Raw genomic sequence first — 26,070 nt, forward strand, 5'->3', positions numbered from 1 at the left:
GATATTTGCAAAACATAAGTGTTCATCTACGTTGCAGAAATATGTGGCAATACATTAAGTGCTTCAGTTGCAGGTTTCCTGCACGGTGAGTCTAAAAGTTTCTCTGACAAGAATGAGAATAAATAGCTGCCACCCATACAGTTGACAAGGCGCTCTGCCTCCCTCTCTCTCTCTCTCTCTCTCTCACCATCAGTGCAGCAAGCTCAAGGCCACATGCCCTTTTTCATTACACCGAACAGGCCAGCTGTATTGTAACTACAACCAATTTCCTTGCAGTCTATAAAGCTGTCAATCAAAATCATACGGAACAGGGAGAGGAGGCGGGGGGTGCAGGGGCGGAGCTGGGTGGGCTGTTGGGGAGGGCTGCAGGGCTCCAGACCAGATGTCAGGGTTTTATACTGCAGGACACGATGGAGGGAGGGGCAGGGAGGTGGGACAAGAAAGGGAGGGAGGGGAGGTCGTGTTTACCTGTAGCAATGCTTAATAGGGAACACCAGAAATGTTTTGACTTGCATTGAGGTGATGTTTGTCGTACCTGGCTGTCACTAAAACAGTGCAAAACCCATTTCTGTCATTAACAACTATTCATTAAAGAGAGTGTGTATGAAGTATGTGGAATTTTAATTCAGAAATTAAAGGAATAGTTTAATATTTTGGGTAATATGCTTACGAGGCCTAGATGAGCGATGTTAGACGATAGCTAGTTAGCTTAGCTTAGCTTAGCGCAAAGACTCGAAAAAGGGGGAAACTGCTAGCCTGGCTCTGATCGACAGTATCAAAATCCACCAACCAGCACCTCTAAGGCTCAGAAACGATCACCTTGCACTTGTTTGTTTAATCTAAAAGGGCAAACAAACATAAAGACACAATTTGACCCATGAAATAGTGCAGCACATAACCCGGTAACACCACAACACGCAGTTTTTACACAAGGTTATCACTATTAAACAAAGCTTCATGTTGATTAGTGAGCTTCAGAACTCCTGGTTGACAACTCTTCTTTTTTTACTTTAAATAAGCCAGGTGAGGTGTTTCTCCTCTTTTCCCCAGTCTTTGTAAGTGAAGCTAACCTGCTGCTGAATGTAGCTTCTTATTTACCATGCGAGTGTGTCAATCTTCTCATCTAATTTTCTGCTAGAAAGCAAAAAAAACAAAACAAAACAAAAAATGTCAAACTGAACCTTTAAAAGAAACAAAACCCTTTTGAAACAATCAACTCACAGTCAGACCAAAGCAGTTGTTTTTAAGTTTCCATTTATTAAAGTTATGAACAAAGAGACAAATAAGTTATAATATTTTTATTTGTTAGAATTCTATCAGTGTTTGAACATTAATATTTAGAGAGCTAGTACAATTTTCTACTTTCATGGCTAGCCTTTGACAAACCCATAGAAACAGCTGTCTCTCTCCAAGGATCGGAACATAATACTGAAGGGGAGGTGTTGATGTTGTCTCACAAGACAGTTAGCAATGAAAGTGTGCACTGTAAGGTTTTTTTTCTGTTATGGTATATCATTACATATAAACTCTTTAAAAATATACTTCTGTCAAATACCTTGACAACTACTATGTACACTACAAAAATAAATTTTCATATAAATAAATTATATGGCATACATTTATCTTTGTAACTGAAAACAGCATACATCCACGCCAACTGAGACCAAAATGGCAGTCTGGAAGAACCACTGATTTTTTTTCCTTTTAAAATCCTCTAAGAGCTATGATGAGACCTGTAGTGTAAAATGTTATATACTCTTTTTTTCCTATTTAACATTAGTAAGCACTTTATACAGATCAAACTCCATTAATGTAAAAACATTAAACTGTAATAGTGTTTTTTTTCAATAGACATAAAAATCCCTGCATTTGTTATCCACTGGCATCACAACAATAATGAAAGAAAAAAACATGTTTTATATTACAAAAATATAAATATCGCAATTGAATATTGAAAACAAAAACAAACGAAAAACATTTAAAAATGAATAAAATAGTTGCCAGCTATGATTCTCTCCGCTACTGCCAATGTGACATTGGGAGAAAACAAAACGAAAAACAAACAGAACAACCTATTTCATGCAAGCAGCTGATGTAACATGGTGGACAGAAAGACGAAAACTGCAAAGACTTCTGGGAAGAGCTACATGTGTTCTACAGGAAGTGAGAGTGTAAAAGTGGAGGCAAACTGAGGTGTGGAGGGGGTGAGTGAGGGGGTCAAAGGGGCCTTAGTCTGGAACTGAAGGGGGGGGGGTGCAGGGGGTTGGTTACAGGTATGCATGCAGACATAGACACACATGCACATATAAATTGGCCATTGCTGGTAGAGAGAGGTGCTGGCGGTGTAAACTCTGACCCCTGAGGCTCTGGGTTGTGCCATTTGGCAGTAGAGGGGGGTGGGGGTGAGGGGTGGGGGGGCATCCAATTAGTGTCATGGCGTTATGTTGTGGATTTTTATGAGTTGAGGTCAGTGGGGACGGCTGAGGCCAAATTGGGGCCAGTTGTCTTTACTGTCACTAGAGGAGAGCTGAGACAGAGTAAGAGGATGGACTCATACACAAACATAAATGTTTATACACACATATACATTGAGACACACATGGAGCACATCGTCAGGCCATATAGGGCTTAGCCCTTAGCAGGCTGTGTGGACTAGCTTATTGGTTGTACAGAAATAAAGAGCTACTTGAGGCGAGATATTCCTGTAAATGAAGTTTAAATGCAGTCAAGTGCGATGTTGAATCGGGTCATACAGTATACAGTCTGAGCTTTAGCTTATCCACTACACATCATCACTTAGGGAGCAGAGTCAGCACCCTGTATTGACCCTGTTCCAGAATCAGTAATGTGAATGTCCCTGTAATCGCAGAGTGAGTTTCTGAGGTGAGTTTACTGCTTGTATGTCAGTATACAAGACAGAACATGATTTCAGCCTGCTAGGGTTAAACAATACATAACCTCTTACAGTAAAATACAACCAGAGAGCAGCCTAACAGACAGTGAAACAAAGCTGAGAGCAGAAACAGGTTCCAATGCAGAGGCGAAAACTAAACAAACAAAACAAAACAAAACAGTTTTAAAATTTCTTCATATCTGCTCATCTTAAATAGCACGCATAGCGTGTCAAGTTAAACAGTAATTGTTTCATAACTACCACAGGTTTGTGATAAAAAATTAATAGTTTAACATGCGTACCTTTATACAATAATAAACACACACACATAAACACACACACACACACAAAAATACCATAGCCCTGTTTGATAATTCTAACAATTTCCCTCATGTTTTAAATGAGTGTAAATGTTAGTCTGTTCTGAGGATGTATCTGATGTATAAGCCAGAAAATAATGGGGCTGTTTCACATCACACAGCCCAACACACACCTACTACACACAGACACATGTACACACACATATACGTAGACAGATCACTTCTTTTGTTTAAAGAGACATTTGCATAGAGTTATAAATGTATATTATTTAAAAAAAATATTTTGAGCAGCAACAGTGAATGCTGACAGGTATTTTTGTCTAGATGAAGCTTCCTAATGGCACAGATCCACAGATGAGTGAACAGTAATCAGAGATCTATCTCTCTCTCTCATACACATGCACACATTTACACACACGCGCGCAACCACACACACACGTGCGCACACACACACACATACACACACACACATGTGCACACGCACACACATACACACACACACCATATAAAATGGCAGCCCCAGTCTGTTAACATGAGGAGTTGTACGGCTCCTAAAATTATAGCTACTTTTTGTTCATATTTACATATGTATACATCTTTTAAATATAGATAGAATCATCTAAGACAATAGTCCAATGGGTTACAGTAAGAATGAGCACCATGACGGCAACACTGGCAAGTTTCTCGCTGCTCAGGGCCGGAGGTGAGCCAGGCTGGGCTATGCAGAGCTGGGCTGTGCCAGATCGGGTCAGCTGCTTAGTAATACAGAGAAATCCATCTTTGGCCGTTGTACTTCTGTTCTCCACAACTGGAAACAAAAAGGATATTGTAGTGTCAGTACTTTATGATGAAGCAGACCTTTCTAAACAGACTGTTGAACTACACATGGATTATTTTTTTCTTAAAAGGATCCTGAAGTAACTGAAAACTCACCTCAGCTAGCCCGTCTGCCATGGCTGCTCTCAGCTGCCTCAAACTCCAAATCTTGGAGCTCCATGGCCTCCACCTTGACTCCTCTGGCCCCTAACTGGGTTTCCAGTGGCACATGTGGGTCCTGAAAGGCAGGCTCTGGCACCTCCGGCCCTGATGGGCAGTAACTGTCCGTTGCAGTGTATCCTGGGTAAGAGGAAGCGGGGGGGCTCTGGCTGGGCAAAGGGGCCGGGTGAACGGCGACAGTGACTGAGGCTGACGCTGTTACCGTGGTGATGGGTTGGCAATACGGGGTGGGGTTGGGGTGGTGATGAGGGAGGTGGTGAGGTTGTGGGTTGTGGGAAGAGCGGGCTCTGTGGCCTGCTGAGTGTTCTCTATGGCCATGTGAGCCATAATGGCCCCCAGCCTCAGTAGCAGTTTCAAAAGCGTCCATGCGCGGGCGGGCTGGGGGCGGGGCCTGCCAGTGCAGCTGGCTCTTGGGGTTCCTGCTGCTGTGTCGATGAGTTGCCCCCGGCCCAGAATCACAACCCTGAGAGGAGACAGACTGAAGAGCAAGATAGTAAGATATTAATATCTGTAATGTGAGAAACAAGAGAAAATCATACGAGCACACTATGGAGAATGTTTTCTTACCGAAGACACAGTATAGGCCGGAGGGTCAGGCTGTCTGGCTGAGCGCCTACGCCCTGATCCTGCTCTCCTCTCCTCCTCTGGCCTGGCTGCTCTGCCTCTGCTGGTCTGGAGGTGGTACTGCTGCTCCTCGGCTCGAGGTGGTCCTCTGCGTGAGGGCAGGTTGTAGTTCTGTAGCTCCTGGCTTATACCGGACACTGTGGTGTTCGAGCTGTATTCTGAGTCAGACGAGTCTGAAGCTGCACCAGAGGTGGTGGTGGTGGCCCCGGTGGTGTGGTGAGGACGGACTGAGAAGTGAACCACGTGAGGAGGGGCCTCTGGGGATGGGGTGGGTAAACGGCTACGACCATCGACTGGTGATACCTGGGAGGTAAGAGGAGGCAGCAGTAAGAAACTGGTGTTCATCAGCTTGGAAAAAACAGTTGAAGAAGCCCTTGTGTGACCAGGTAAAGAATCACTTTTATATAAAAAAAAAAAAAAAAAAAAAAAAAAAAAAAAGATTCCACTTTCTTGCAGTTGTATTTTTTTTTTATCTCTTACCTCTGGATAGGGTCCAAAGTATGATAGTAATACTGGGAGAAGGACCAATCCATTCAGGACTCCAAGAACTGTGAGGATGGCCAACACAGCAAAGAAATACCTGCAATAAAAACACACATATGCAAAGAGAGTTCAATGGGGGGCATAATTTAACTAAACGCAACATGTAAAGATGAAACACACTACAAGCAAATCATTACATTTACTTCTGACTTCCTATGTGAAACAACATGAAAACATTTACTAAAAATATAAGATATAGCAAACAAATTGTGCAATTTGATGATGGGAACAAAAAAAAAACCCCAAAGTTGCTCAGACCAGCACAGACAGACAAGAAGAGAAACAAAGCAAGCGTCTAAACAAAGAAAATACCTGTGCAAACCACAGAGGGTTTAAACGTGGGGAGACGTGCAAGATCAACCCATCACACATGCCCAAAATAATACTTCCACAAAGACACTCAAGCCACTCCTTAAACACACACATATATATAAACCCCCCCACAGACAGGCAGGCATGCACTGTGGTTTTGAGGAGCAAAACAGAAATGTACCTTGTGTGTTTCTAAGTCCTGCCAAAGAGGGTTAGTCTTAAAGAAGCCGCAGAGAGAAAAGAAAGGGGAAGCATAATTAGCCAGAGCTGGTTAATTCAAAGGCACAGGAGGAAAGAAAAAAAAAAGAAGGGGAGGTTATTGGGGGCGAGGGTACTCTCTCTTGGGTGTGTGGTGTATAAGCAAACATGGAGAAAACAAAGCAGTGAGGAATGTGGAGGGAGGGGGTTGAAGGGGTAAGAGGGGGTGGGGGGGTTTTGGGGTTGGGGGGCAAAAGAGGACAGGGGCCTCACTCTCCTCTCCGGCTCTAAAAGAGAGAGAGAGGGAGAAGCAAACAAATGAAGTGAAGGGTATAGAATTTAAACAATTTAGTCTAGGAAGAAGAGAAGGGGACCCTCAGAGCGCCACCCCTGCCTGGCCTCTCTCCCTCTCTTTTATTTCTTTTTCTCTCTTCTCTGCCTGCCTCACTTTTCTCTCCCTCCTTTCCAGCTAAGCCCCTGTGAAATTCCCGGCCACTCCACAATCCCCTCCGTCTAATTAAATCTCCAATGTATCAGGTAAGACCCCCCAATCTCCCTCCCTGTCCAATCCAGCTCCCTTCATTAGGGAAGGCTTTCCTCCTCACTTAGTTCTCCAGTGGAAGCTCTCAGGTTATCAGGGACACACTGATGAACCATGAAGGGGTGGGGTGGGGGGGCCCACAAGTGAGGAGCACAGGTCCTTGTCTATCCAGCATGGGTGGCCTCACTTCCCATGTGGAAGCAGCAACGACGAGACCAAGCTAGAGTTATTTTTACACCGTCGCTGGAACGTTGATGTGACCTGAGAACAGGACTTCACGCTGTGAGTTCAGCCGGTAGTGCTTTGGGTAGACGGATGGATTATCACAAGATGAATCAATTCAAGGATAGAATACATCCTCTAAATCAAGTCTGTTGTTGTTTTCCTACTTAGATTAATTCAAAAAGACCAATGCACATTATAGAAATACACATGGCACATGCACCCTTCAGGTAAACGGACAAATACAGAAAGCACCTGATCAGTGATGTGGGTGTACACACACACACACACACACACACACACACACACACACACACACACCTTACATTTATGCAGCATTTAAAGCCCACCAACCTGTCCTTCATCATGCTTTTATTAGATTATCAGAACTGTTTCTATAAGAGGAACTGAAATAATTGTGTCATCACTACGGTTCAGATTCCCATACGCACCAGGATGGGCAAACGCCACGTCACCTTTGGACACATATATGGACATACATGTAGGCCTACACATGCACGCGTGCGGCCCACATACCAGGCTGAGTGCCCCCGCTAGGCTGTTTAGAGTGAAAACATTCACAGGGCTGACGGGGGGAAAGTCAGGGAAACATTTCTTTCGGCGCAAGCAGAAAAATACGAGCTGGGCCTGTTGTTATTGCACCGTCTTGGGGCGCTGCTTTGTTTGCTCAGACAACAGCAGAACCTTTAAATGGAGGCCCGCGACTGAGCCAGAAACCAGAGCACACCACTGGAGTTGAGGAAAGAAGGTCTATAGGCCTCCCTGTGTTTGTGTGTGTATGTGTGTCTGTTTGTATGTGTCTCTCTTGAGTGTGTATCTGTGTGCGCTCTCACTGGCAGGCATCATTGACCCCCATGATTACAAGGTCAGGGTGCAGGCTAGTGTGTGTGTGTGTGTGTGTGTGTGCGTGCGTGTATGTGTGTGTGTGTGTGTGTGTGTGTGCATATGAGGGGTACTGTGTGTGATTGTGTGCTTGTGCATGCATGAGCACATGACAAAGTTCGTGTGCTTGCAGATCACATGGACTTCAGCGCTCCCTTTTCTTAAAAGGAGCAGGTCAAACTAATTATATAGCTACCTCATCTAGCTGCTACCAAGAATGTGTGTATATGCAGCCACTTAAGACCATACGAGACTTTAAATTATACACTGAGCTCAGTGGAAACTTCTCATAATCCTCCAGGCTTGAGAATGTACAGAATCATTAATTTTCCTCCCTCGTATGGCGGCTGGTCGCTACCTTTCTGTCTGATTCTTACGAGAGGACACACACACAAAAGGAGCCACCGGCGCAGCGCCCCCACAGAGTGTCGGCTTTAATTTCCACTTCTCCTGTCTTTCCACAACTGCCCTCTTGCCCCCCACCCTGTTACTCCTTCCCATGCTTATAAATGTCTAGCGAGAGCAGTTAAACTAGCTGAAGGAGATTACAAAAGCCAGAGGACTTTCCTGCCCCCCCCCCGCCCGCCCTTTTTCACTTCGCTTCCCTCTGCTTCTTCGTCTACTCCCTCCTAGCCCTCCTCCTCTTTCTCCTGACCTTCAACTCTCCATCCTTTCCCTGGTTTCCCCTAAAATGTCAGGCATGAGAGACATTAAGGGGGAGAAGAGGAGGATGAAAGCAAAGACACAAGGGGGGGGGGGAGGTTGGAGAAAGATAAAGGCCTTGTTCATGAAGTCTCTTGGAGATCAAGCCCCCAGAAATGGACAAAAAAAAAAGCAGGTATCTGTATGGTAGCTGGAAAAAGGATGAGGTTTACAGGTTTACAGAGAGGGGGTATGAAATGGAGATGTGGGTGGAAGACAAGAAAGAGATAGAGGGAGGGAACAGAGGAGGAGAGCGGCCTTCATGCATGATTTGTATCTCAGGTAGATTCCTGCGTGACACACAGGTTGAGGCATGGTCTCAACAGTCTACTGAAGCCACATAGACGCCATACAATAACCTCTGGAGGTGCGATCCTGTGTCAGGCTAAATCAATTTAGCTTTTTCTAACGAGGTTTGACTTGGACTCACCTGACGATAAAGTCGAACTCAGAGCCCGCAAGCATTAGGACACCTAATAAGGTGGAAAAGGCTCCATCGAGCACCGGAGCAAACATGTGCTCCAGTGCAAGCACTGCCCGCTTGTGACGATCCCCTATGGCAGTCAGGAACGCCTACAACACACACAAACACGTTGATGTCTCATTATCAATGGGTTCACCGTTTCAAAACCATTCAAATTCTAAACTTCTCACTGGTAAACTGCATTAGAGTATTAACGATTGTGTATGTGTGAGCTAGTGTCTACACCTACCAGGGCCACATGGACGGTAAACTCCACTCCAATGCCCACAGAGGCAATGAGAATGACCACGGGGACGGCACTCAGCTTGATTCCCATCAGCCCCATGAAGCCAAACAGCTCTACGGTCATGAGAGACAGCACCAACACCTGAAGGGAAAGGAGGAGTTTCTGTTAGAAAGGAAGGGGGTTGATAAATCTCTTTTCTAAAGAAAAGTGATTTTATATGTTCAATCAAACACAGGACAGGACAGAAATGGGGACGGTTCAGGCTGAATAAAATAAATTTAAATAAAATATATATATATGTTTGTGTACTTAATCAGCTCATAGCTTCAGTTGTAGAGATCTAGTGTTGTAGAGCTGGAAAACATGTAAGTATAGTGGGTGGAATTACCATAAATGGAAATAATCTTCTACATTATTGGTCTATAGTAAATAAAATATCATTCTCTGCACATGCTGTGTGAATTTACAGCTGACCTGGACTTTGAATGTACACAAGACAGACAGGCAGCAATAATACAAGAGGATGATATGTGCAAGTATCTCTGTCTTATAGCTTATGGATCTGTTACATGTGGGTGAAATGTGTGTGTGTGTGTGTGTGTGTGTGTGTGTGTGTGTGTGTGTGTGTGTGTGTGTGTGTGTGTGTAAGTGGAGGCTTCAGAGTAGACTGGGACAGGAGCTGGGAGTAAATGCCTTTATCAGCTGACAGGTGTCAGGTTACATGGGGCCCAAATCCTTTGAAGAGGGTTGAGGTGGGCACGGGAAGGAGCTGTATGTGTATGTATGTATGTGGGTGCATATATAAGTGAGCAAGCACAGAGTATGCACATGTGTGTCCATGAGGGGGTATTTGTGTGCAGTGCTTGTGTGTGAGTGTCTCAGTTTACACTTTATATATATATATATATATTGAAAAAACATTTGGTCCTGATCACGTTCAGGGAATTGAACTTGAAACTAAACTTGACTATTTTAGGCTTTTAAGATCTTAGCAGACTCGGTTCTACCTACATATCCCGTGACGGACAACTTTGGCAAAATTTTGAAGGATGAACCTGTATTTATTTATTTTTGTCTTTTAGTTGAGTTTTCCCACAGATGAAATCAAATGTCAATCAAGAAGATGGACAGGAAGCAAAACCAGATCACAAGCGATCACTCTACATGACTCACTCATGAAACCCATTCTAATGAGAAGTGTAAACAGCAATCAATATCGAGTGGATTAGAAAGAATCTGTATAAATCTAAACAAGGTTTAAACAAGGCCTCTGTCTATGTGGTTAAGATGTGTTTCAGGGAAAATAGCTAAGAGGGTTTAAGAGGGCTTAAGGTTTGAGGGTTTGACATTGTAGGACTAGAAGTGGTCTGGTCCTGGAAAGACTAAATGGTTAAACTTGACGCCTCTCCATAACTTGTCTTTTGATCTTGCTAGTAAAGCCTGAAGGATGAACATGAGGTCCCCTCCTCCTCTGTTTAAGGGCTCGGGTGGCCTGGCCACTGCCTGTCGTAAAATACAACCCACCAGAGAGAAAAACCAGAGCGCTCCGTGTATGTGTTTCTGTGTGAATTATGTACCTGTGTGTTTACACGTTCATACTGTATGTGTGCAAGTATATACATGTCTGTGTGTGTGCTCCAAGTGAGTGTCTGTGTGCTTGCCTGCGTATGTGAACGTATGTTTGCATGTATCCTTGGAAACTTGCGAGAGGAGGAGGATGGAAATAAAATCAAACTTTTTATAGGTTTAGAGTGGGAGCGAGTTGCCTGAGTAACTTTGTGTCCTTTCCCCATTTATTTCAGCATTGGTGTCTGGGAGTGTTGGACTAGACTAAACAGAGTGGCCCTAACAAAACAGCACAAGATAAACACTGGTGACTGGGCTACAATAACACACAGCAGCCCCTTCTCCCTTCCGACTCTCTCCTCTCTGAGATGCCCTCTGGACCACACATTGAATCAGGAAAGCAAGGGAGGAAAGCAGGAAAAAATAAATTTCTTTCTGTCCTTGTTAAGCAATGGGCCTGCTTGTAACATAATCCATTAACCTATCAAACCAGCAATATGTTATGCTTATCAAAGTGTGTCGTCTACTGTCTGCTTGTTTCATCCAAAACTCACTATGATGCCGGCGGTCCATGGGTTGAGCAGGAAGAGGGCACAGACCAGAAAGGTACAGGCGAGCACGACACTGATGGACAGCAGGAGCCAGTGGCGCAGACTAACATACTGTTCCCAGAACAGGAAAGGGTAGCCGTTGGGGTAGGAGGGCAGGCCTTGTCGGCTGTAGTTGCTGCATATAGCCCGCACGCTCTCGATGGCCTCCACAAACTGCGGCGTCTCCCGGAGCCCGTTGAGGTAGAAGGGGAACTGTGCGTATTCGATGGGCTCGGCTGCCGGGACTGGATGGAGAGACAATGAAAGGAAAGGTCATTTGTTAGGACGTAAAAAAAAAAAAAATTATACAACTTGATATTAATTTAGCTGTAATCACCAGATCATTTTTATTAGCAAGATGATGAAAGTCCAATTTAGAGGAAGAGATTACTCAGGAACATTAAGGAAGTAATCAGATAAATCATCAGCAGCAACGATGACATCTGTAGATGATATTTGTCTATTCTGATTAAATAGCATTAGGCTCTGATCATTTAGTGTATCTGCAGAAATAATTTTGGACTCTTCAGCCAAACCACCAATATCAAGGCTTTCCCTCCCTAATCCAACCTTGTTCCAAGAGTAGCTACATCTGTGGGCAAGTGTGTGTGTGCACGCGGGTGCATGTGTGTGTGTGTGTGTGTGTGTGTCTGTGTGTGTGGCGGGGGTGGGCGGAGCAGTGTGAAACAGAGCTCCATTGACTCAAACCCAGCCAGTCTGTGGCCCAGCCTGGCTAATGAGGGCCTATCAGTTCCAGACACAGCAGAGTGTCAGAGCTAACGTTGATTCACGGTAATTACAATGTCAGAATCACCACCATTACCACACCCTAAACTTAGCACCGCCACGTAAAGCATAATATAGATGCATAAACACGCATACCTGCCTGTCATTCTGCTATGAAGTCATCTTTGGCGCTAACAAAACACCGTATTTATTCAGATTTTTGCTTGCAGTGTAATTAATAACACAAGACTTACTCTGAAACTATCTATCTATCTATCTATCTATCTATCTATCTATCTATCTATCTATCTATCTATCTATCTATCTATCTATCTATCTATCTATCTATCTATCCTTTTACTTATAAAAAAACATGTTTTTGCTCTGTCTGGTGTTGGTGTGAGTGTGTGAGTGTGTATATCCCACAGTGCCTGTAGGGTCAGACAGGAGCACTTGCTAACATGGTTTGGCCCATTATAATCTCAACTATAAATTTCTATTAGGATACAAGTTGGCTTTCAGCCAACACCAATCTGCTCCGGGGAGCTCCCGCACAGCCAAGCACTTCACACTGCTTATCCAATCATATTCCCTCCCTGTAAAGGACTTCCTGCTTGTTATCCAATTGTGCCTCCCACCCAAACCCAGTCTCTCCTTGTTATCCAATCATTTTCCTCCCCCGTGGAGCACTTCCTGAGTTGTACCAAATCACCGGCTACAATCAAACAACAACATGACTGTACTTTTTTATGTGAGTTACAGTCTGTGTGTGTGGTAGGGAAATGAGAACAGGGTGTGTGTAGTGTTTGGGGTCACTGAGTTTTAATAATGTTTGTGCGCGTGTGTGTGCGTTTGTATGTGTGTGTGTGTGTGTGTGTGTGTGTATGTGTAATGCAAGGCCCCATGGTAGCCAGGATTATAGCATTCACCACAGGCACCATTAGAAGAACCACAGTGAGCCGTGTCTTGGTCCTCAGCCCTGCAACCTGAGCTCACACATACACAAACGCACACACACACCGCAGTGGTACAGTAAAGTCTACAACCTCTTTTAAAGCTAAGAGGCAGACAAGGAGCAATAACTCAAACCACAAGAGGTAAACAGTGCTCATATGTAACAGCCGTCTTATGGAACCTGAATAAAGTCAAAGAGACCAATGAGCCCCACAAAAGTTAGGCTTAAAGTTTCAGTTAGGGTTTGTAAATGCAATTTGTTCAGCTGTACCATGAAGCAGGTATGAACTTCAACATTTCAAATTTCTGCAATGCTTTATTTGTTGGAGCTAACAACATTATTATTGAAATTTCCTTTCTTAGGTGAAAGAAAAACTCTACTCCATAATACTGTCAGGCATCCTGTTTGCAATTCTACCACATTTTGTGAACTTATGGCGCGCTGACTTACTGCTGAGGCGTGTCTCGGGCATGGAGTCAGTACGGTCGTGGAGCCACTCGGGAGGGTGTGGGCGAATGTTGGCCTGCGAGGCAGCGTATGCCACAGGATCATTGCTGACCCAGGCAGTTAGGTAGATGTAGAAAGCCCCAGGGTTGATGATCCCATCTGCATCCACTAGCCTCTGACGAGTCAACTACAAATAGGAGAGAGGAGATGAATTAATGTTGATACCATAATTAAGTTTTGCTCTGTTGCATTCTCTTAAAACACAACTTTCAGATACATACTTCCATGCATTTTAGAGGTTTAATAGGCCTTTCACATTTATACTTGGCGAAGCCAAATTTTGAAATTTGAAAATGGAATAATTAGTGAATGGAAAAAGTGCAATTGGGGGGAAAAAAAATTAGGTGGAGCTTGCATAGGAAATCATAATGCTGCCGTCAAGTATACATTGGACACAAAAAGGTATTGTGGAAACAGGACATGTTGAACCAAAACATTCTACAGGTGAGCTGACCACAGACATGCTTATTTATACACATGCATGAGTGCAAGAGAACGGAGCAGCTTTCAAAATAAGAGTCAAATATTAGTCCCTCTCTCTTTCCAACCAAAGAAAAATCAACAAGTGAAACACTGGTCGCCTTTCTGAAAATTCCCGTACCCCTCATCACAGCTTCCCAGAATTATCATGCCACATTAAAACATGGAAAATGCTGAATCAGCTTCTCCCTTTACATACAGTAGATATTGGCTGGCCAACCTCAGGCTCAATGTCCTGACCACTCTGAATAAATTTCTGATGGGGGCCTTGCAGCGCTTTTCTGTCAAGAAGCAGCTGCTGCTGACAAAAGTGCTTACAAGTCCTCTTCATTCTAAATTAGACATTTTGTGTTCAGTAGTGCTTTACTTTTTGACAGTTTCAGCTGAGTAAAATGAATGAATGTGATATCACCATTATTAGTGTTTTTTTTTTTTTTAAAGTAATGTCAGTCTGTTGTTTAGTTTACCACTTTGGTCCAGACTGAAGTATCTTCAAAAACTATTGGATAGATTGCTTTAAAATTTTGTACAGACATTCATGGTACTCCGAGTATGACTCCTTTTGACTTTGGTTATCCCTTGACTTTTCCTTTCGAGCCCTGAGGTTCACTTTTGTGGTTTTAGTGAAATATCAAAACAATTACTGAGTGGATTGCCATGAAACCTGGTACAGACATTCAAGTTCCCATCAGGATTAAGTGCAATAACTTTGCTGATACTTTTCATTCAAGTTCAAATTTGAGTTTGTCAGTGTGACTATATGTGAGCATGTTAGCATGCTGATGCTAGCATTCTAGCTTAAAGCACCGCTGTGCCAAAGTATAACCTCACAGAGCCGCTAGTGTGGTTGTAGACTTTGTTTATGCTCACAAACCCATAATTGAAAACACCAACAGTAATGCCCAAATATATCATAAGATTACTGATACCAAAGTACTTTGTCAGAACCATATTCACTCCATTAATATAGCTTAACTGTCACTCTCAGACCAAACCCACATTTCTGTCTATTTGCAGATGGAGCCCAAGCTCTGTTTCAGTCATTTGCTGTGATGGCTGTGGTCAGTATGTAGACAAGAATGGCTGTCTGGCTCAGGGCCTTTACTTTCACCCTCCCATGTGGAAGCAGAGGAGTGTAGCTTAGCATTGCTACCTCCTGAGAGGTAAAACCATTACAGCACACCACTCTGTCACTCTCCTTTCTAGGAACCATAAATCCCTTCTTCACGGAGGCAGGGAGAGGTTTGGGGGTGAAGCTGGACTCATGGGGTTAGGTAGATGAAGAAAGGAGTAGGGTTTTTTTTTTGTGATGGGGGGTGGGGTGCTGGGGGGGGTAGGGAGAGAAAAATTGCTTGAGTTAGCGTAACAATAAAAAAATTGGCTGGAGTCCCTGAGCGCGTCTGTGTGCAGTTAACCTGGTTGTTAACACTGAAGGAAATGCCACCCAGCAAATGGAGGAGAGCTATAAAAATAACACAACATCTGTACAAATGTTGCTCACACTTGCTTCTCCTGACCCCTACGGGTACCCAGAATGCCCGGCGCCACAGACCAACCCCAACCCTGAGAAGAAAAGAGCCCTTGATAGCGTTAGTGTGGCCTTCCTTAACACTTTTCCACTCCTCCTTTTCTCTGTACCCACCTCCTGTACTCACTCTCCCAATCTTTATCTTTCTATTCCCTTATTTTAAACACCCCCCCACCACACACACACACACACACACACACACACACACACACACACACACACACCACACACACACACACACACACACACACACACACACACACACACACACAACACACACACACACACAGACAACCAGCTTCCATATGAGTGCTGGGCCAGGCCATAAGGAACGAATGGTCGCCCAGTACAGAGAGAAATGTTAGCAGCGACAGATCAAAGGCAGAACACCTCTGCACAGATCCATGGAGTGGCATATCAAAATAAAACATCTAGCTTTGCAATTTGCCAGGGTTGGAAAAGATCTGGTCCTCATTTTGAGGCACAAAAAAACAGCTACTGCTGTAAGTGCACACGCAACAGACAAAAGCGGCACACACACTCAAAACATACACATGCACACACAGAGCTGCCTCAAAGAAACCACGTGTTTCAGCTTCTCTCATTCAAAGAGGACACAGCAGTGGAGCACGGAGGGAGGGAGAGTGAGGGAGGGAGGAAGAGACAGACAGAGAGTGCAAGAGTGATAGTGCGAGCAGGGGTAAGTGAGGGAGAGTTGGAGAGAGAGAGAGGGGTCAAGCGAGAGAGCCGGATTCCAGAGAATCTGGATTGAATTTAACTGCGGGATACGCAACAACTGTATGTCTTCAAGCTGTCACGGGAAGCCCAGGCAGCTCTGCTGGCGGCCCCCACGCCTCACGGCAAATACACTTCCCTCACAGGCACAGGAAGTGACATCACAGGGCCGCACACCAGGCCTGCCTCTGCTTCCTGTCAGCTAGTGGAAGGGATGGGAAGAGTAGTGTGCTACTACAACGGAGCTCAATGGGCGAGAGAAGGAGCCCAAAACAAACAGCTAGGAGCAGAGAGGGGAAAAGCTTTCACACATCTGCAGACATGCAAGACTCAAGCAAAAATGAATGAATATGAATACACACGAGACTTGGTGGAGCTATGTGTCAAAGTTAATTATGTAAAATGATCTCCGTGTTGAAAAGGACATGGCTTGTTTTGTGTTTGGAGTTTGCAGAAATCCTGCCCAAGAATTTTGTTTTTATATTTCTCCTGTTTCTTATCTTCTGTTTTCGCTGGTTCCTGCCAAAGAATGCAGCCATGCATCCATGTATGTTGTTTCTTGGTGGTGGTGCCAAACCAAAAACAGCATGCGATGCCCTGTCCAAGCTGAGGATGTTTCCTAAGCTCCGCGACTACAATCTTTTCTCTCTTATTTCCTCTTCACTCTTTTCTCATTATCAACTTGTCATCTTTCTGCTGACATAGAAGAGACTTTGATTTGATCTTCCACTAAGTTCCTCTTTGGACCGCCTTCTGAGACCTCAGTTGTGTCATTGTCGGATACAATCAGATCAAACACCCCATCAGTGCCACACTGGAGACGGGACGCACTGAACTCAACGCTCAACAGCTGAACTGGAGTTTGTCAGGTGATTAAGATAACTACCTCTGTTGTACACTCCCTTTCATTTTTCTTCTTTTGACTTCAGCTGCGGTGCGATGTCAACAGCTCTACCAGTGTCTGTGCAGCCAGAAACTTTTTGGAGGCACAATGTCATTGACGTCTTGTGGGTCTGCCAAATCTGGGTGCTTTTCTACCTAAATATTCATGTGCTACCCTCAGAGCACTGGGCAGCAAAATGCCGTAGCCCTTCTACGAAAGTAGGGTGCACCGACTTCCAAGCCATAGTGGGCAAATAACACAAGCAATACCTTTTAAGGCAATTTTTGTATATGTAATGAAATTGTTTGTCGTAATACATCAAATAACACACTACTGATGGTGTGTGGGAAAGAAGGAGCTTTTCCTTTGCTTTCTGTGGATGATGTATGTGAACCGAAAGCCCTTTTAACTCATTGTCTGTTTGTGACAATAACTGTCATGTCACTTTTAGTGGGCCCTGATGTTTGAATGCAACAAACCTCAAAGGTTCAACTCATTCAGCTGCACAGTCAGGCCAACTAGCTCAATTTATCATTTATCAAAAATACGCAACAAGTATGTTGTTGATAATATAAAAGGTGTTGGTTATAAATCCACTTCTTGGTGATTCGAGTTGATCTTGATTCTAATTATTCTTTCCCATGGGGCTTCAGAATCCAAGGTAATTATTTATAGAGCTAATGGGCCCTGCAAGCATTTCTGTTGTGCAGCAGTTTCAACCTCCCAACTTACATACTATGAACTGTGGCTGGAATCCCAGTGTCAGACTGAAAGGCTTGATGCTAAGGAGAGTCAATGCAAGGCCCTGCATACATGCACATCACACACACAGAGGACAAATAGTTTAAATGAAGAGTTAATAGGTTTTTCAGAGGCAGACTGCAGCCCCAGCGAGAGCTTTAAATTCCTAGGCTCGGTAAAGTCATCACAGACAGTAGATGAAGATGGACAGAGAAAGAGAAAAAGACGAATACAAAAAGACAGTTTTTCAGATGGGCGTGCGTCTTCCAGCTCCGATCTCACAAAGCAAAACCGATATCCTGTACTAGGGATGTCACAATAATAGATATTTGGCAGTCGGTATCAATACTACTGAAATTCCACTCTTCCCTACTAAATAACACAACACACACACACACAGTAACATTTCAGGATATGAACATTTCAGCGACACAGTGAACGATTAAAACTCTCCCACATTGAATTGTGCATACAGATCTGGATGCCTGTCTTTGAGGCGTCTAGATAAGTTCGAGGTACTTGCCCTAATGCTCTGCGACAGCGTGATGATCCAATTTAAACGCAAAATATCTGTATACACGAGTCTTGGCGTATTTTTTTTTTCCTCAAGTCGCAGCAGACCCATTGCTGTAGCTGTACCACTCCACATGTTGTGATTGTTACTGTGTCTACCTTCCTTCTTATTCTTGCCTTTGCGACTGGCATCAGTCTAAGACACTTATGGTTAAAGTAAAACAAGTACAGTCACGTTTTCAAAACTTTGGCATCAACTTGGTAATGAATTATCGGTTCTTGTGACACCCCTATACTGTAAGTGCGTATATAACAGGACGAAACAGCTTTGACATTGGTGTCAGTATCTCTCGAGTCTATCCTCAGATTGCAGTCCACGGTATACAGTCCGCATGGTCTGCATTCAAATATAGTCTGTGTACACTTTCTCATATCGTAACTTTGAATAGTGGGAATAACTGACATCGGCTTTAATCCTGAACAGACCTGGTTGAAGTTGATGGGCTTGTCTCTGCGTCCTGTCTGCACCAAAAGCTTGTACGCCAGGACGCCATCATCAGAGCCATTCCTGTAGCTGTTGAGGGTGATGCGGCCAGCCTCCCAGTCCTTGTCAAATGCCTGCTGGAGACCTGCAGGAAACCACAACAAGACAGACTGGTTAGATGTGGATGTTTGAAAAGGCTACATGCCCTGTTATCTTCATTCTTTCTCAACAACACACTTACAAAGCCCAGTTCACAAGAAAACAACAACACATAACAACCCAGCACAGTACAAGAGAACATAACACAACAGTGCAACCTAACCCTAACCCTTTAATAAGCCTGAGTGATGAATGTGATAACCCGGGTCCATTCGTAACCACCAAACAAGACTTCAAAAGCCTAAAACAGGCTCCTTTTGATTCAAAGCAATCACTAGGGAATATATCAGTAACATGTGTCTTCTTTTCTATACTATTCTCTAATCCATATGTGTATCACTCCCCTCCTCTCGGCTCTCCCACAAGGCCCATGCTGTGGTCCGTCTGTGGGAGATGTTGTTTTGGGTCTCGTTGCTTGGCCTGTCTGGCTCCAATTTGTCCCACCATTGCAGAAAGCAATATCAGACACAGTTCTCTCCCTCGCTCTCTCTCTCTCTCCACACACACACACACACACACTCTGTGTGGTTCCCAGCCGGCTCACACACAGACTCACAGAATCTGTTTTATCGTTAGAGGGGGGTGGGGGAGTCAGTGAGTGAAAATGAACCCATTGCTGGACCGGGCTGACATGTGGAAGACAGTATTCTCAGTGAGTGGTACTTCACATTTCTTAGGAGCTGTCAGTGCTGGGTATACAACCAGCAACCCATCCCAAAGTGAATCCTGTCACCGTACTAAATTAATTTAAGCTCCCATAAAATAGTGTGGTGTGGTGTACTGCTTGTTATATAGCCAAATATTTAAGATTTTCAGAGTAATAAATTCTAATAAAAAATGACAAAAACTAGCACAAGCAGAACTAGTATGAGTTAGATGAGTATATTGGAGTGCCAGTGTGCAATGCCAGCATTATCTGCACAGCCAAAGGTTCTAACATACTCTATATTGCCTGCGCCCAAGTATAAAAATATGGCCTCCCACTTCGTCCGCCTCCATCAAGCCCACTTATGGAGGACACAAGTGATTTTAATCAGCTACTGTCAGTGTCCATTTGGCACTCCCACCTACTTCTGAACTCCTGCCCAACATCTTGTCTCATGCAGATTCCTGTCAAAACTCAGAAGAAAATTATGATCTCAAAACGGTTTCATGAGAAAGTAAATTAGTCCCATGCCTGAACTATTGTAACTATTATGAATAGCTGAATATATATTAAATGAGGAATTAATAACATAAAAATCTGTGATCAAACACTGAGTCTGAATCATGTTGCTACATCTGCCTCACTTTGTTGTCAAAAACCGACAAAGAGGTTTTGACCAAATCCAATTTAAGTCTGGTTGTTGCGGTAATTATATATCAAGTTTAATTTTACCTTGCAGCCAGTCCCTGAAGTAGTGAAGCCACATGCGGGGCAGCTGTCCGTTGTCCTCCTTCAACACGTAGCGAACAGTGTGGAACCTCTGGTGGAGCTGGTGCAGCAGCGGCTGTTTCTGGGCGTAATCAGCCCGCTGCGTCACCACATACATGTTGTAGAAGGAGAAGAACTTGAACTGGGCACCGATGAAGTCGTACTCGCTGGTCTCTCTGGGAACAATGTCTGTCAACTCCAGGCCATCCCTCACCTGGGTGGTCCCGTATAAACTGACGCCCAGCAGGCAGAGGAACAGGACGATTACAACCACCTGGAAACGGAAGGAGGAAAATGGAGCTTCATCAATCAACACGCTGCACAGAGTGATGGCAGGACAGCGTTCAACTTGCACTGATTACTGCTTTAACCATTTGGCGTATTCTGAACAGGAGCATATTCCAAAAGATGCAGTGGAGGAATTTCTCACAAAACTAACCAAAAAAAATAAAGTGCACAAGTAAAATTATGAAGCAAGGAACTTGGCTCCTAATGATCTGGCTTCACAACTAATCTGATCATCTGACCACTCAAAGTTTCTTGCCAAAAAAAAAAAACAACAAAAAAACCCAAAACAAAACAGAATTTTCCTAGAAGTCAATCAGCAATAAGGGGAGAACTGGATTAAGGCAACAGAGCAGTGCATGATGCAGTTTGGTAATATGGAGAAACATTTGACCGTATGATGAAAAGACCAAACTTTTCTAATAATGTCAAGCACACGTCACCACATGATTTCAGTTCTGGAAGGCTTTGAGAGGACTGGCCACCCACTAGACTGAGGTCAGACTGTGTGCGTTTGTGTGTGTGTGTGTGTGTGTGTGTGTGACTCAGATAGGACATAACCACAACCTCCACCCCAGATTTTCTCCTTCTTCTCTATTTGCTCTTGTGACTAACCCTCCTATTCAAGTTATCACCACGGCGAGAGTCAGCACTTAACACACTCTTACCTCACACAGAAGTTTTTTCCGCCCCTTTCTTTCTTCATCTCTCTTTTCTACAAACAGGCAAATGCAAACACACAGAGAAACTAAACTCACCTTGGTGGTGGGCTGCAGGAGGAACGGAGCGTAGTGCTTCTCAGCAAAAGAGGCCAGGGTCCAGCGGGAGCAGGGAGGCTCGAGGCAGCGCAGGCCCAGCGAGGCTTCTCCGAACTGGGACAACAGGTCCCGTGTGGAGCTGTTGTTCTCTGGGCTCTGGCCCGTCGATGATGCTGCATCGCCCTGAGGAACTGAGCTAGTACTTGAAGTCGGGGCAGCGGGAGGAGGTGCAGGGTGATGATGGGAGAAGGCAGCAGAACCCCGAGATCCACCATTACTCCGGCTCCCACTGTTGTTGTTGAGATTGCCGCGATTGCTGCTGCTGCTCCTGCTGCCGTTGGGGTTGCTGCTGTAATAGTCATTGTTAGGGTTGCTCCTGGTCGGAGCTGGATTGATGGGTTGCACAGAGATCTGGGATCTGGGCTCAGCTGTAGTGTAGAAGGCCTGAGTTCGGGGGTCATACTCTGTCCTGAGCTGCACCGTGGACTGCATGGTGATTTCGGTCTGCTGCGCAAAGCCGTGGCTGCTGTAGGAGGGAGGGGGGCTGCTGTAGCTTGGGGGAGGAGTGCGATATGAGGGAGGAGGGGTGCGATAGGATGGGGGAGGGCTGTAGCGACTCCCGTCAGCCCCATCCAGGTACGCCTGAGGCTCGATCTGGATCACACGATTGGCACATGGGCTAAAGAGATAAAGACATTGGAAAAATGTCAGACCATGGACTGGTGTGAAAGAGTGAAAGTATATGGACATTAAACAGTGGGAAATTTGAATACACACATCATCAGATTTTGTGCAATTGTTAATCATTTTCATGATTATGGTATTCTATAAAAGTCTCTGCAGAAAAATGTATTCATATTCAAAATAAAATGCATTCAATCTGTTAAAAATCATCTCTTTTATTAGCGTTCTGTTACTGCGAGCCTTATTCCTCCTCTGCCAACAGCATGAAATATAGAGCTGTGACCCAACAACACAAGGCAATTTAATAGTGTGTGTGCACATCTGTGTGCTCGCCGTGCCAACGAGCGTGCCCTGACTGGCAGGCAGACTGGCGAAGTTTAATAAAGACTGTGGCAGATAAACAGAAAGTCAAACAACCACGCAGCCCTACAGAAACAGACAACTTAAGTAATTAGGTTTTGACTGAGCGGGATAAAGGCGGATATCTCAGAGATAAATGTGTTTTTAAGTTATTCATTGTCAGATCAGAGATCAGAGGAAAACCGGAGCATGAATGAATGAACAGAGAAGCAATAACTTTCAGCAGAAATAAAAAAGCTTCTCTGTGTGTGTGCCTGTGTGTGTGTGTGTGTGTGTGTGTGTGTGTGTGTGCGCGCACCTGTAGAAGCAGCAGAAAATGTCGAAACGTCTGTCTTCCCGTCGGTAGAGGTCCATGCTGAGGATGGCGGGGAAAATGAGCAGCACCATGGCAAAGTTAAACACCACAACCACTGCAGCCTGCGAGAAACACAGAAAACATTATGCTATTTTATGGAGAAGGTTCTTCTATCAAAGAAAAAGATGGTCTGTCGATTCACTCTTAGTCACTTTTACACAATTGAGAAGTGATGGATGAGACAGAGGAGGTGACACGATGATTCTGGTGGTATGAAGTCTAAATGTAATGAAAGCTTTTTCTCAATTAATATTCCTGCATCTCCATTCCTGCACTAGTTCTGAATTGCAAAAGGATTGTGAAGATATTTTGTGGCCTCAAACAATTATTGTCTCTTAACACTGTGAAACCTTAAATATAGGTTACCTTAAAATAACACAATCTGAATAATCTGACTTCAAAGAAAAAGTGCCTTTCAACACATTTTCAATTCCTCTCAAGACAAAAACTCTGAGTGTGCAGAGAAAAAGTGAGGCATATGTGCGTGTTGCTTGTGTGTGTGTGTGTGTATGTGTGTGTAATAGAAGCCAGTATAGTGTTGTGGTTAAGTATTTGAAGGTGGTGCACTGGAGCAGAGGGTGGGGGTTGGGGTTAGGTTGGGGCCCTGCCCAGAGTACAATCTGGATCTTGCGTAGTTGCCAGACCACTACAGAAACACACATACACATACACACACACACACACACACACACACACTCATACACAGACACTCACATACACACTATCCCGTGTGTGTGCCAGACCACCCAAGGAGCCGGAGGCCCGCGGGGCCTGAGGTGATGAGCAGGCGGTGCGGCTGTACAGACAACACACACCCCTTACACACACATACACACAAAAAAAATGCACATACACACAAATATCTGCTGCCAGCTTAAAAAACTGTGCAGCCTCCTACTTAAACCACACCTTAACACCAACCAGACACACACACACACACACACACTCACACACATCCTCGCCCTCCCTCATTCCACAGCTCTCATCTTTGACAACAAGAGAGAAATAATGTGAGAGAAAAGAGAGATAGAGTTAGAAAAAAACCTCTGTATGTAGAGTAGAACAATTAATTCTCAATTGGCCCACTAATGTCCAGACAGATACAGTATGACTCCACTCACACACACAGACACACATAGCGACCGCTAGCTGACCCCACAGTGGGGAGATTTATCATCACATCTGTCCTCCGCGCATGAATGTGTGTGTTCCTGTGTGTGTTTTCGTGTTGTTATCTGGACAAGATTCTTGTTTTTTTTTTTTCATACTGATGGAAGGAAGCACATAGCGGAGGAAAGAGACAGAGAGAGAGAGAGAGAAAGAGAAAGAGAGTGACGGAGGAGTCGAAAACAGGAAGTTTTTAATGGTGATAAGAGACACGCGCACACACTCACACATATCTCTGCATTGATACGAGGCTGAGAGATGAGGTGTGTGTGTGTGTGTCTGTGTTCCATAATAAAATATGGGTATCAGCATTATAGTCTACCTCACTGCAAGTCTGCCCTCCAACAGTCACAAAACCACAAGTGTAAAGTATGCATGCTATGTGCGTGTGTGTGTGTGTGTGTGTGTGTGTGTGTGTGTGTGTAAAACGAGGCTGCATGGATTAGACCCATGGGGTAAATGGATCATGTTTGACAGACTTGCTGTACTAAAGCCATCTATCCACACATGCTAATATTGTTCTCACTGTGGCGACGTCTTGCCTCACTCTGAGTGTATGTGTGTGTGTGTGTGTGTGTGAGAGAGAGAGAGAGAGTAAAGAGGGGAGAGGGTGGTGTCTTCATACATACATTCTCAAGACATGTTGAAATTGTCTACTGAATGTTTTAATTGTTTCATGTTGGTTAATTGGTTGTTTGACCAATAAGTTTCATGAAAATCAATTTAGCTCGTAACTGACAAACATTGCAAACTTTCAATGTTTTCCTTACAAGGTTATTAGCAAAATGGAAAAGAAATAAGATAATACAATTAACTTAAAGTCATGAGATTCTCATGAGAGATTCTCTGCCGTTTCGCTCAAGGGCACCTCAGTGCTGGTAATCAGGAAGAGGCCAATCCTCTTTGACTTTCCCCGACGCCACATACAGTGTCTTGTCGGTCCAGGGACTCACACTGAACATCCACTTCTTCACAAGGCTACTGCTGCCTCCAACAGAGTGAACCTACAGCGCATCCACACCTACTTTATCTTTGCTCATATTGCAGCAACAAATGACAAGACTGCGTTACACTGCCTGCTGTGCATGGACCAAGGAGGCAGAAAAAACATCCAGCCTGAGAGACAAGCATAACACGTCACATGTTGACTCATATGTGCCGCTCTAGTGACTGTCATGTGCAATTTTAGAATTTTTGTTAATCGATCTATTATGTGATAGTTTCAGCAAACCAAGAACAGACATTGGATTTAATATATTGACAACAGCCTTCTTTTATAATGAATCTGTAGACAATGTGTGAAGTCCAACACTGACCCAATCACCAAGCTCATATGTCAGTCAAACCTACTTTGTAACCCTCATGTGTTTATATTCAGGTTTATATTTGTGTCTATTTTTTTTTTTGGTACGTCCTTCTGTTTCTTCTACTGATGTGAAGCCTTAATACAGGAGTCATCAAAGGTTTAATCTGACCTTGTCTTCTCTGTGATCTCTCACTGTGATTGAGTGAGTGTTTGTGCGAATTAGCAAATAAGTGATTTTTGGAGGCATTTTGTTAGACTGACAGACGCGTCTTTCTGTCCCAGTTTTCACTGTTCTGGTGACGTCTATAATTACTGACAGATGTTAGCGGAGTCAGAGGTCCCCTCTGGATCCCCCCCCCCCCCCCCCCCCCCCCACACACACACACGCAAAAAAAGCTAGACCATTGCTTTTCAAACCTCCCACACAGAGACTACAACTCTCCACACTCACACATACACATGAGTGTGAGGATATGCAAGTACACACACACACACACACGCACACACACACACACACACACACACACGCAGAGGGATTCAGTTACATGGACCTTAGCCACAATCTGGACAGACACCGGGCCCACCACTAAACAGCCTCAAAGAGGGAGGGAGAGGGCTGGATGGATTTAACAAAACACACACTCCTCACACACACACACACACACACACACACACACACACACACACACACACACGCGCACGCATACACCCACACACTTTCATTTTGATGAATGAAATCAATAAAACTACGGTCTGAAGAAATCTGGAGCCAATGAGGACTGGAACAGGACTATTAGTGAGGGAGAGGCCCCACACGACTGAACTCACTCTGACATACACGCACGCACGCACACATGCACGCACGCACACACGCAAACACACACACACACACACACACACATGCACACAC

The 26,070-nt window shown here is 44.3% G+C and overlaps 1 protein-coding gene across 1 annotated transcript in view; it reads right to left on the bottom strand.

The window, feature by feature from the left end:
* Positions 1–1,237: 1,237 nt before the first annotated feature.
* The window catches only part of ptch1 (patched 1), a 51,910-nt gene continuing 27,077 nt past the window's right edge, over positions 1,238–26,070 (bottom strand). The window contains exons 13-24 of the mRNA XM_056377069.1: positions 22,631–22,749; positions 21,289–21,967; positions 20,210–20,519; positions 18,675–18,817; positions 13,252–13,435; positions 11,085–11,365; positions 8,968–9,105; positions 8,685–8,827; positions 5,314–5,413; positions 4,777–5,136; positions 4,147–4,687; positions 1,238–4,021 (exon numbers count right to left, since the gene is read on the bottom strand). Coding sequence (XP_056233044.1) covers positions 4,148–4,687; positions 4,777–5,136; positions 5,314–5,413; positions 8,685–8,827; positions 8,968–9,105; positions 11,085–11,365; positions 13,252–13,435; positions 18,675–18,817; positions 20,210–20,519; positions 21,289–21,967; positions 22,631–22,749 — 2,997 coding nt within the window. The 3' untranslated portion in view covers positions 1,238–4,021; position 4,147. The remainder of the gene's footprint in view (positions 4,022–4,146; positions 4,688–4,776; positions 5,137–5,313; positions 5,414–8,684; positions 8,828–8,967; positions 9,106–11,084; positions 11,366–13,251; positions 13,436–18,674; positions 18,818–20,209; positions 20,520–21,288; positions 21,968–22,630; positions 22,750–26,070) is intronic.

This window comes from Seriola aureovittata, chromosome 5 (assembly GCF_021018895.1).
Source record: "Seriola aureovittata isolate HTS-2021-v1 ecotype China chromosome 5, ASM2101889v1, whole genome shotgun sequence".
Taxonomy (NCBI): Eukaryota; Metazoa; Chordata; class Actinopteri; order Carangiformes; family Carangidae; genus Seriola; species Seriola aureovittata.